At 32.6% G+C, this 13538-nt stretch overlaps 1 protein-coding gene across 3 annotated transcripts in view; it reads right to left on the reverse strand.

Moving 5' to 3' along the window:
- LOC148624949 (uncharacterized) overlaps window positions 1-13538 on the reverse strand; it is a 189631-nt gene that overhangs the window by 165121 nt on the left and 10972 nt on the right. For all 3 annotated transcript variants that reach the window (XM_088568099.1, XM_088568098.1, XM_088568097.1), the window contains exons 9-16: window positions 11021-11061; window positions 10516-10547; window positions 10012-10112; window positions 9405-9572; window positions 5293-5450; window positions 3958-4059; window positions 554-670; window positions 139-195 (exon numbers count right to left, since the gene is read on the reverse strand). In XM_088568099.1, coding sequence (XP_088424225.1) covers window positions 139-195; window positions 554-670; window positions 3958-4059; window positions 5293-5450; window positions 9405-9572; window positions 10012-10112; window positions 10516-10547; window positions 11021-11061 — 776 coding nt within the window. The remainder of the gene's footprint in view (window positions 1-138; window positions 196-553; window positions 671-3957; window positions 4060-5292; window positions 5451-9404; window positions 9573-10011; window positions 10113-10515; window positions 10548-11020; window positions 11062-13538) is intronic.

Genomic DNA, 13538 nt, shown 5'->3' on the forward strand with positions numbered 1-13538 from the left:
TATATTCACTAGAATAACAGTGCATTGACTATCCGTGTTCGGTTCGAATCGGGGGAAAGTTGGACTTAGTACGAAACTATTAATTTGATCAGTCAGTTGACACAAAAAATGAATGTCTTTTATTGCTTGTATACTCACCACATTCAAGATGATGGTTTGGCGTAACACTGCAGTCGACAAATGGAAATGACACATCTAAAAAAGATACAAAATAAGCTATATTGACTGTAACAGGGAAAAATTAACATTATGTTAAACGGGAGTTAAAATTAGTACACATTTTTGAACAAAGCAAAACAAAACTTTGTTAAGTGGTTAGAAAGAGGCATTTGTGACTGAGCATGTTTTATATATATATATATAAGTTACACCGGATAATTCATACTGGTCATGTATAAAGTCATTTTAAATATGATATTCTTGCATTGGTCAGCATAAAATGGATATATCCTGGTAATATATCAAAAGAACATTAGATGGATCGCACAGTATTTGACGTATTGATCTAAATTGAAAATACAAACCATGTGATATCACACATATATAAACTTACTTTTACAATTGTTTCCGATATTTACATCTGTACAAAGACATTCGAACTTAGGATTATGTCCTGGTCTGTCTGCACATATTGCACCGTTACAACTTGAGTCGTCACATTCACTGAAGTCTTGATTGGAATAAAAAACTAATGTAATTGATGAACTCCATCGCAGCCTGATGTAAAATTTGGTCATTGAAATGTTTAGGGTATAATTTGTGAAATACCTAGATTTTTAGCAAAACAAAAAACAAAAACAAAAAACAAAAAATATACAATTTATTGTTGTGTACACGTAAAAGAGTAATCACGGGTTTATATACGTTTCAGAACATACGTCATGTGTATGGTAGGCATATTGTCCTGATCGTGCAAGATTTAAAGACATACGATCAAACTGTACGTGTATGGTTTGCATTTTCATTGGTTTCTGACATTAGGATTGAATTTTGTTTTTACTGATGAATTATGTTTTAAAAATAGATACATCATTTATAAAAGTGTAACAAACATGAAACAAATAAATGACAGTTCTTAATATTTAAGTGGTGATTTTTTGATTTAGTACTGAATGCAAATAGACCAGTTATATTAACGTGTAATTGAGTTCTTGGTTCAAATAAAATCAAAATCTATTACATTGCTTATCGAAATATTTTAATTAATTATTTTAATTTTGCATAGCATATACGTTACAAAAGAATATTTAGTTTAAGTAGCACTCCAGCTAAGGATCATACAAAATGTGATTCATGGGTAAAATGCCTACATATTCTTATTTTTGATATTTTGTTTGAAATGTCATAGTAAACAGAAATAAACATGTGGTTTTTCATATAACCCGTGTTCTCAGGAGATTAGGAAATTATATATAGAATGCACTGTAGATTTTAAAATTAAGGGAGATAACTCTGTAAATGGCGCTCAAATACAATAGAATCTACTGTATTTTCAATGTCGGTTATCTCCTAAGTGCAGGCAGATTTGAATGAATAATTACATATTTCATAGTATAGACCCATAAAACAACATAATTACAAAAATAAAAATATGTAGCCTTTTTTGAGGTGTATCACATTTTTCAGATTTTGCATGATTCTTACAAAGACAGTTACTTAATTCTTTGTATTAATAAGAAAAAAATGGGAAAATTTGAAACGTGGAACGTAAAACCCACCAATCTGACCATGCAATTTTAAAAGATATTTTCTATTTGAGTTGGCCAATGTTTGATCTTTGCACCACTGGACAGAAATAAAGTTTTCATTTGCAGAGCATTTCATTGAGATTAAAACTCATTTTGCTGAAATGATATTGGATTTTTTTCTTTGTTCCTTTATTTTAATGGTAAAATTATCAAATTACACGGTCAGATTGGTTGGTTATTTTACACCATGCTTCACTCACTTCCTGATTCCCACACACACTGACAATTTTACTTTTCAATACACAAAAACATGTTCAGTTATGGAAAAAAATATTTTAATATCTATAATTAACAAATTACATTTGTAAACAACGTATTTTAAAATGAATCCAAGCTGCCTATTATCATATTAAAGTCTGAAATTCACCTATTCATGCTTCTAAACGTATTTTGCAGTATAAGCTGGCATTACTTTTTAATTAAAAAAAAACGAAAAAAAATATTATTGTGTCAGTGATATGTCAAAACTTTCCTGAAATAATTATAAAATTAATTTTAAAAGTTTTGTTCTTGGTTTTGATTATGCGGAATTTAAAGTTGTAATTGAATAGTTTCAGGTTAAATTCGTTGCTGGCTAATTTGAGTGGTACAGATTACAAGTACATACTAGTTATTATCTTTTTAAAAAAAAAATTGAAAAAAAAATTGCTAATCATTTCCGTTTAATTCTTTGCAAACCTACAAAAGGTGAGTGTGACACCCAAAAGAAGAATCAACTTACACCATATGAATATATTTAGTCTTAGAACTGTTGAAAAGACTTATCCATTTATCTAAACTAAGAATTTTTAACATTTGCCTTAACTTCAAGAGTTCAAGAGTAATCAAGGGAACCAAGGTTCTAGCGGAAATCAAGACCAAAAATGGAAAACAGACATACACAACAAAGGACATTACGTAACTAAAATAATACATACAAAGTAACAAAAGAAAATGAACAATACGGACTCCACTGAAAACTGGAAGCATGGACCAGGTGCACAGGTAAGGTAAGCGTCCTCCGCTTTTTCTAGAAACACCCGCCGAGTTGCTCATAAAAAGTCAAGTCCAGGGAAGACAAAAGAGGAAAGCAAAACTATGACACGTTGAACAAATCAGTTTTCATACACAATAACGATCCAAGAGTTCATGATGGCGACCATAGCCCTGTTCCAGAAGCCTAACTGTAAGAAGTCTAGCGCAATACAAAAAGTCTGCTTAGTTACGGCAAGCTCTGGCATAACGTATGAGTTGAAAACTCATGAGTGATATAAAAACTCCATACACAGGTGTTGAAGGGATGTTGCCACAGATGAAAGGAACGTTGACAATTCTGAATGAAAAGTCACCATGTTTGTCTTTAAGTTTGGTCAATAGTTTTCCTCTACTATCGATCTCTAAGTGTAGGTCAAGTTATGAGGCTGACTTCACAGTGTCTGTTGTATCCTTTTATGTCAAGTTCTTTGGGGTAGATGCGATGTATCAAGTCCCCGAAACTAGGATTGATTAACGATAGCACGCCATCTATATAGCGGAAACTGAGATTAAAGGAGCTTATCATTACAGAGTTGGTTGACTCTGCCTTAGAAATACATACGAATATTGACTTGAAAAACGATTAAAAACTAAGAAAAGCTTTACATACATGCAGAGGAGTAATGATAACTTCCTGACTTCAGTCTGCATAATTGTCACTTTCTAATTATCAAAATATTACTGACTTGATTGTTTCACATGATGGAAAAAGCAACAATCATATTAGAAATGTTAAAAATATCTTAAACATATTTTAAACCCTAAGATGAACAGAAATCCTATTCTAAATCCAATTTGGATTGAAATTAAGATGTACTTGACCTAGTTTACCTTTGCAATCTAAAGTCTCCGGAATTAGTTGGAAAGATAGTGTTTATTTTTCAAAAAAGGTAATAAAAGGAACCAAGAATCGAATGGGAGTCAAAGGAATATATTCCTAGAAGATGCAAAATCTTAGGAAAACACTGCTTTTGCTAAGCGTTAAATGAAAATAACATTGAGTTTACTAGTTTGGTCACTAAGTGAATTAGACTTACAGGGTTTTAAGTTCAGAAAAAAACTTCTTTTAAGACAAATGTTTTACCCATTTTAAAAGGTGTCTATTAACTTTCCGATCTTCGAAATTACATATTATTATATTTCATTAAAACAAATTAAAGATTTTATCTTCATTTATTTATTCAAAATAGCTCACCATTTTCACATGTCATGCCCGTTGTTCCATCTTTGCATATGCAGTAACCACTAAAACACTCAGCCCCGTTCCTGCAAGGATTGGGATCACATTTATCGCGCACTGTGCGAAAAAAGAAAACCAATTACGAACGAAACAAAATATTTTTTTGAAATTATTTTATACGGTACGTCTGAATGTAACTTATACTTAAGTGTCTTTCTTTTGTACAAAATAAAATATTGATTTCGTTAAAGTATTGTCTATGTTTTAACAAAGAAAGTTCAATCCAATTACATTTCATTTTAAAACTACTAGAACGTCTTGTTCTTTGCTTTTTCGCAATCAGTCGCCATTCTCCAGTTCTTTATAATACATTTATCAATATACTTAATGCAGATGGTGTTTCTTGGTTTACAAATTGCGTTACAAGAAGGACTAATTATTAAGCTTTTGATTGCATTAAACGTACAAACGACCTATAATTTTAATTTGATATATCTCAATTCAGTCTTTTAAGCAGTAAAATCCCATATATTACTTTAAACAACGAAACCAATTAGAAAAAGTTCAATGCATTCTGGATTCTGGCTGGAAAGTTAATTTCTGTAATAAACAAGAAGCTCCCAGGAGCCTGAATCGCTCACCAGGTTAATTTTTGCATTTTAAGTGTAATAAATTTAACAAGGAGCTGTCCAACATTTTAGACCCAGTAAGACTTTGTTAAGATTTATTATAAGGATCACTACTTCAATTGAAAGATTCTGTCTATTGTAGTTTTCAAGATATTAGATGAAAACTAAAAAAAAGTCATTTTTCACCTTTCAATGGCAATAATTCTTACAAGGAGTCATCAGACAACTTTGATCCATTGGAGACTTTTCTAGGCCTTATAAGGATCATTTCAGCAATTGAAAGAATTTGGCTAAACTTTACAGTTTTGGAGATATATGCGAAAGAAGAAGCATTCATACCAGGTTTGGTTCCAATTAGTCAAGTAGTGCCAGTCGAGAAGATTTTTGAAAAAAAAACGCGTCGAAAAAGGGCAATGACTCCAACATGCCTGAACAGATTAAAACCAAAATTTAATCACGGATAGATCTCAACATGCTGAACACTTTAACTTTGTGTCATAATTTTGAATAAACCAAACGGTTTTGAGGATATATGTGAAATACTACAATGTTCTATTTTTAGTAACAGTGGCCATGTTTTTTGACAAATAAAAAATTCCCGCATCAGTTCTATACAGGATACTCCAAGGAACATTCATATCAAGTTTGGAGAGCTGAAAAGGCAAAATACTTATATGCATTCGTAAAGTAGTTGAAACCCAATTGATACAATTAAACTTACTGGTTTCACAAAAAGTGCCCGTTGTTGCTGCATTACAGATACAAATAAATGTTCCATCGTCACTGGCCATACATTCACCACTGTTTTGACACGGGGTTGACAAACACGGATCATATGGCTTAACATTTACTTTCGTGCACTTTATAGTTGATTCATCCCTACAACACTAAATCATGTTTAATTGTATACTGATCGTGAATGGATTTCATTGCATCAAATAAGAAGTGTTTTAAAGCGTAAGTTTTTGTAAGAATCAGGCAACTTGTGAAAAATCAGAAAGATGCAAACCTCACCGATCTGACAATATAATTTCACTCAAGGATATTTTCTCTATTTGAAAAGACCATTATTTGATCTCGGCATCACTTGATTTGTTCAGATATTTTTCAATAGAATGTTAGAAAATGAGATTCTTGACAGAATTATCAGCTCTTGAAATGTTCATTTTCAGTGCATTTCAATTAACTTAGAACCCATTTTACCCAAATGATACGGAAAGTCTTGTCTCTTTTAAAATTGTGACTGTGCAAATAGTAAAATTAAACTTTCAAAATGGTGTTTATTTTTCATACAATGTTTCACTCACGGCTTCTTATAGAGACTGACACATAATTAGTTTTATTGGACTAACTTGTCTTTCATGAGGTAATCAAGGCCTAAAAATTTTCTTAACATATAAAATGGCACTAAAGTGTAAATTGATATTTTTTCTGCTTGTAACACTTAATACGAGCTATTATGCGTCATCGACAGAAATCTGTAACAACTGATCCATAATCAATGTAACAATTGTTCTTTCGTTGCCTGGCTGTAATTTCAATATTTGTGATAAAGTTAAATTTACAGAGTTATTACTTTTTATTACACTTTTTACAGTGAAACCTTTTGGCTTCGGTCAGGTCCATTCATATCGGGAAATTCATTGGTTACTTCGTTTTAAAGACTTTTAAAAAATGTATCTCAGTGTAGTTTTTATAGTAAAAAGATTTAATGTTATCGAAATGAGCTTCCAAAGAAAGAAAAAAGAAATGAAGGAATAAGTTTCATTTTCAGCTTTTTAATAGGTCATTTACCTAACCGAAAACTATATTTGACATTAGTAGTATGGATATCTCTTATTCTTCGTGATTATTTTGTTTAGTAGTAAAAAATAAACAAATAAACCTCAAACCTTCGTGCTTATTATTGTAAAGTTGGAAAGAATGTGGCCACACAATTTCATTTGCACACATATATATATAAATGTTTAAATATATTTAACATCACCAAAAGATGGTAAAATTTACATTGAATATAACCCGATATCCTTCTTCAACATAAAACTAATGAAGTTCAAAATCAGAACATAGATTTAGAAGCTGGGTTATGTTGCTACAAGATTGAAGTCATCACTACAGAAGTTTTATGGTCGTCATCATGAACTCGTGGATCGTTATGGTGTGTCCATCTGCACCATGAAAACTGATTTATTCAACGGGTCATAGTTTTCCTTTCCTCGTTTGTCTACCCCGGACTTGAGTTTTTACGAGCAACTCGGCGAGTGTTTCTAGAAAAGCAGAGGACGCTTACCCTACCGATGCACCTGGTCCATGCTCCCAGTTTTTAGTGGAGTCCGAGTTGCTCGTTTGCCTTTGTTACTTTGTATGTATGATTTTAGTTACGTAATGTTCTTTGTTGTGTTTGTCTGTTTTCCATGTCTGGTCTTTGTCCCTGGATTACATTCTTTTGATTACCGCTATAACCTTGGTTCCCTTGATTACTCTCTGAATCACGTATGTTATGGGTGATTGTACCTTTATCAAACGCACACATAAGCAAATGATAAGGAATCTGAATGAACATAACAAAGGGCGTGTTTTTATCAAAAAATAAGAAATGAATTAACTGTAGAAAACAATTTAGAAAAATCAAAATATAGTAGTACGGCGTGTCGACCATGTGGAGATAAAAGATGTAAAACCTGTACCTAGATACTGCACACCAAAACGTTTAAAAGCTACTGCACTGGAAAGGAATTTACCATTTTTTGCGACGTGACTTACAAAACCGAAAATACCATATACCGTCTCCCGTGCCGATGTGGTATGTAGTACGTTGGCGAAACAGAACAACCTTTCAACAGGCGCATGAATGGTCATCGCAGTGACTACAAATACAAACCAGACCTCCCTCTAAGTCGCAATCTTAGATCTGCCGGACACACCCAGGATGATATCCACAAAATTGTGGTTACAATCATAGAACATAATAAAAACTGGTCAAAATGTAAAAGAGTATCTCAGGAAATTTTTTGGATGAAAAAATTACAAACAACTTCTCCAGATGGAATCAACAAAAAAATGTCTTGTTCTAAGGCTGGTAAAGCACTGCATGCTATGCATCAATACGCCGTACTACTATATTTTGACTTTTCGCAATTGTTTTCTACAGTTAGTTCATTTCTTATTTTTGAGAGAAACACCCCCGTTGTTATTTTTATTCAAATTCCTTATCATTTGCTTATGTGTGCCTTTGATAAAGGTACAATAACCCGTAGCATACGTGATTCAGCTTCTGAATCTATGTTTCATCTTGAACTTTATCATTTTTAGCCTGAAGAAGGATAACGGTTATCCGAAATATTCTATGTAAATTTTACCATCTTTTGGAGATGTTAAACATATTTAGACGTTTATTTAATTTATTGTTATGTTTCACATCGTTTTTAACGATCCATCACCCCGTAAGAGTGACTGTTGACTCTTATTTAGACGAATAATTATTATATAGTATAAAGTTATTTGATTACAATTAGTAAAAGAATAATAAAGCATGTGTTTTTTTTTTTAATTTAGGTCATTCTTTTTAGAGATAAAAATGCTTCAAATTGCTAGCGATAATTTGTTTCTGCAAAAAAGACCTTTAACCTTTAACAAGAGAACAAGTAGAACAAAATAGTTATTCCCCGTTCTCTTCTGTTATTGTATTATATAACAGAGTTTAATTTGCTAATTTGCTTTTGTTACTTTGTTTGTATTATTTTAGTTACTTTTTGTTCTTTGTTGTGTATGTCTGTTTTCCATGTCTGGTCTTTGTCCCTGGATTACATTCTTTTGATTTCCACTATAACCTTGGTTCCCTTGATTATCTTTCCATTATGGCAGGGACGTTTGCGGTGCTGCTGTCATGTTTTTATGTGCCGAAGTTCCCCTGTGCTTACTTCATTAAGGACGTCAGTAGGATTTACGTCCACAATGGAAGTGTAATAAAGATTTGTAGCGATGGAGGAGCTTGGGAAATTTAATTCCTTCTCCCAACCACATCTTATATGCTTGTATTATATCATAGATACTGCTACGTTTATCTTTTTCTACTTTCAGCTTTGACCGATGGTAAATGTGGAAAAGAAATTTGTATTTAGACTTTAACTTAAGATCGACAATTTGTATATGAATGTCTTGCATTCTTAATGAAGTCATGTTTGGACATGTATACTATTCCTGTTTCTAATATTACTAGATTGACGACATTTTGTGCTATTGATCCTTAGTTTTGAAATTTATTAAAAACTGGCATAAACTGCTAAACTAAATGTGCTAAGTACATTGGTGTTTTAGACATAATTCGCTATTTAGAGATTTGTGGATGTGCATGCCACGGCGTAGTCAACAAGCATTTGTGTATTCTTGCGGTGCATTGTATATAATATTGACTTTGTGACATTGTTTGTTTGGGCTGCCATTATTGAGCGGTAACCAATAATTTGATTTGATAATATTGACTAGTGACATTTTTGTGTTTTGGGTTGCCGTTACTGAGCGGTAACCAATGATTAGATTTTAAATGATTGTTGTATGAATTCATTTGATTTGTTTTTACATTGTATACGATTGCATATTTTGATATTAAATCTGGGGCCATTCACTGCCAATCATAAGCCTTTATCATTGTTATGGCCCTCCGAAATAACAGAATTTAATTATTATGCTTAAATTCCATTGTAGCGGGGACATTTGCGGTGTTGCTGTCATGTTTTTTATCTGCGAAAGTTCCTTGTGAAAACGTCATTTATAGAAATGTGAAGACAAAGTAAGACTATCGTAACGCGGAATCAGATATTTTCTTAAGCTTACTTGTCACTTGCTCTGGCACAGAACTCTTTAATTCCATGATCGGGATCCTTGAAACTGATCTCGACCATCGATACGTTCTGTCCTACTGTATAAGGAGCTGGTATCAATGGACCTGCTTTATGCATGCTGTATATTTCAGAATTTACTATAGAAATTGCTGTTATTCCACTGAAAACAAAAAATCAGGTTGAACATCATTTGACATGTAAGGAATTTGTTGTTTTTAAGCCACAAGATAAACATTTAAAAACCTCGAGCTTCAAATGTAGATAATAATTATCTATACTATTTGGGGACTTTCAAGAGAGATAATCAAACTTAAGGGTTTACAAAATTAAACACCGTAAGCACAACTACTCCTAAACCGCTGAGGTATTTTTATGAACCTTTTTATGGGAATTTGTGCATGGTGGAATATAATTTCTGTTGTATGAATCCAAGGGGAAATCTTTGTGGACTTGCTTGCGTTAATTATTGTTGCAACATAGTTCAAGACGATAAGTTATTCTATGATTTAATAATCAATATTTGTAATAATCATAATGAAATAGAAGCCGATTCTTTTTACATCAAATAAAAGTAAATAGCTGTCAACACTATTACTTACCCCGGATTTTCCGTTTTGGCATATATAGGGAATCTGCAGACAGAATTCACTTTGCATGTAATATCCTTGTCAGTTGGAAATTGTATGAAGTAAGGTTGTCCCTGGATTTGAAAATCAGAAATTTGTATTTATTTTTTAAAACTCAATTTTTAGATGGCCATAAAATATGTTGTCGTCTGGGTAAATGGGGTTATTGTATTACCCCAGCTTTGCCCTGTTTGCCTCTCTGCCTGTCAGACATTTGTACGCGCACCAAAATTGCATGAAATGTTGTAGATAGTTAGGAAAATATTAGTAGTTGTGCATATTAATGTTTTTGGAGTTATACTCTTTTGAAATTTGGAACGGTGGAAGACATACATGTTTGTAAAGGTAACATATCTTCATTAACGAAATATAAATATCTAATTATAACACCAAATTTGATATCTGTTCAAATATCTAAGTGACGAGAAGCGTTAAGCAAAATAGACACACATTGCGAAAATTAATCAATCTACTTACCAGCAAAGGAATAACTGGCTTTGGTGAGAACTCTAATATAGATAAAATTTAAAGATAATTCTAATTAATACTATTATCCAGATTCCTAATGTTTAATTGTTTATGTTGTAAATTCAAGTAAAAGGTATGGTTAGTATTATATTCTCCAGTTCCTTATTAAAACAATTTTCAACTGCAAAATGACATTGTCATGTATTTTTTTTTGTTTTGTTTTGTTTTTTGTTTGTTTGTTTTAATTTTGCTGTGACGTGTCTTTATTACCTAGCTATTAAAATTTTATAAACGATTGACAACGAACTACAAATCCCAGTTTGACTTAATCTTTAAAACATTTAATATGAAATTGTTCAGTTTAGTTAACTTTTATAATTTTGTCGAACATTAGTGTAACCATGGAAGTATAATGTTTAGATATTATACATCCATGGTGTAACTAAGAAATATCCTTCCTCTAAAATATACGTTCTCAATGAGAGCAGTTTCTATAAAAAGCTTTCAAACTTACTTTTGACCGTAATGGAAAAGCAATGTAACGGCGAATCATTTCTGAAACAAATAAACACATTGAAAGAGCAAATTAAGATAAAAAAAAGTACTACTGTGTTTGCAAGAAAAACACAAGTCGCCGAAACGGGCAAACAGTTGTAATTCAGGCAAATTCTGAAGCCGCCATTGAATTTAGAAAACACTGTTTAGGCAAAAATATATATATATGTGTATTTACGGTCACCCGACCGATCCTCATTTTATCGCCGCGACCCTAACTTTTGTATCGGCAATTTTCTTAAATTCCAGAAATTCTCAACTTTTCCGTCACCGGTACCTATATTTATCGTATAAGAGTAATCAAGGGAACCAAAGTTATAACGGTAATCAAAAGAATGTAATCCAGGGACAAAGACCAGACATGGAAAACAGACATACACAACAAAGAACATAAAGTAACTAAAATCATACATACAAAGTAACAAAAGTAAATGAGTAACTCGTACTCACCTAAAAACTGGGAACATGAACTAGGTGCACCGGTAGGGTAAGCGTCCTCTGCTTTTCTAGAAACACCCGCCGAGTTGCTCATATAAATTCAAGTCCGGGGTAGACAAACGAGGAAAGGAAAACTATGACCCGTTGAATAAATCAGTTTTCATGGTGCTGATGGATACACCATAACGATCCACGAGTTCATGATTACGACCATAAAACGTCTGTAGCGACGACTTCAATCTTGTAGCAACATAACCCTGTTCCAGAAGCCTATTTGTTAGAGTTCTAGCGCGATACAAAATGTCTGCGTAGTTTCGGCAAGCTCTGGCATAACGTATGAGTTGTGATATGAACACTCCATACGCAGGAGCCGAAGGGATGTTGGCACAGATGAAAGGAAAGTTGACAATATATAACAATGGCGGCCTCCAGTGCCAACACTGTCAGCAATTTAAAAAGGAAACTAGCTGATGGACAAGTATGTGCACCATTATAGTGCCTTCTGTTTCTCTCTATGAAGCTCTTTAGGAAACAATCTAGAGTTGTACTCCCCCACCCCCTCCCTCCCCAAAAAACGACCTACCGACTCCACACAGCAAGTGACAGTAAACACATATTGTTTTTGCCTTATCTCAGAAATCAAATTTCGTTGAAATCCAATGATGTTGAAATTTTGCCGATTTTGACGGCCATTTTTTTCAAAATGGCGGCTTTCTTTCAAAATCTGAAGCCACCATTAAATTTAGGATGTCATTTTTACTATACATACCAATGTTCATCGAAATCAAACAATGTTGAAATTTTGTCGATTTTTTCCGAACATTTAGAAAAAAACGCCTGCTTTCTACAAAAATAATATAACGCATGCGATGTCAGCAAGTCAAAAACAGCTATTTGAGTTATTTTCATGCAATTATATAGTTCCTCTAATTTTCTAGATTTAAAAAAAAATTCGGTTTCTGTTTTGGTGGCCATTTTGAATTCGGCAGCTATTTTAAAAGTCTATTTGCAGACTACCGAGCATGCTTGATTATTTAGCAAAGTTTGCGAATGAGCGATGTTGGAGAAATAGCCAAGATATCTTTATCTTCATCAGAATAATAATGATAATAATAATAATAATAATACCAAAAACACTTCGTTTGACGACTTTATTTTTATTTGTAATATCTCTATTTCGGCGAAACATTCGTTTTGATATTCTAGTAGTTTAAATTAGTAGCCCCAAAGTTATTTGGTATTTTTTTAAACCTTTAACGAACTAGTTTATGCAAACCTAGGACGATTAAGAAACTCACGATACAAGATTTACATTGAAAAAAATCACCTTTGAGCCTAGAGCTAAAACCCTATTTACGACGAACTTTAAAAAACGAGACTTGGTATTTTGATACTTACTACCTACTTCACACTTTATTTTTCTTTACTGGAATTAAGCATTTATTGGAATATCAGTAATGACACTTTCACAACTTTTATCATCCTATCTGTGATAGCTTATGGATTTTCATTTCTGTGCGTTATAAGACAACCGTTAGTTTTACTGGTTAACTTCCCCCTTTTGTGATGTACATTAAATAAGTTCCAATGAAAACGCTGTTCAAATTTGATTTACCTGTCTTAAGATCACGTTTATTCATATTAAGCTTCAGGTTATGCGACCACACATCGGAAATACATAATCGGAAATTTTCTAAGCTGAATACATACTTCGGGTTTTTGTGTTTCCTCTGGAGTTAATGGAGTGATAAGAATGGAAATAAAGAAATAAAGAAAATATTCAATGTTTTTGCTCCGACTTGTTTTATTTTGACCGACAACAATTTCTTATTCGTAGTCGCCTCGACAAAACGTGAAGTACCTTTAAAGAATTGACAAGAAAATTGTTAGAGACACTAAAAATTGAATATGAAACTCAAACATACTAATTAAAAGCTTATGTTATGCAGGTTACAAACATTAAATAGATTTTACTATAGCAATGCATTTGTAAAATTCACCAGCTATCTCAGACAGAAAAAAATGGAACCATGTTAATG

Source organism: Perna viridis, chromosome 2, assembly GCF_037379345.1.
Source record: "Perna viridis isolate PV_CMFRI_1.1 ecotype Kerala chromosome 2, ASM3737934v1, whole genome shotgun sequence".
NCBI classification, from domain to species: Eukaryota; Metazoa; Mollusca; class Bivalvia; order Mytilida; family Mytilidae; genus Perna; species Perna viridis.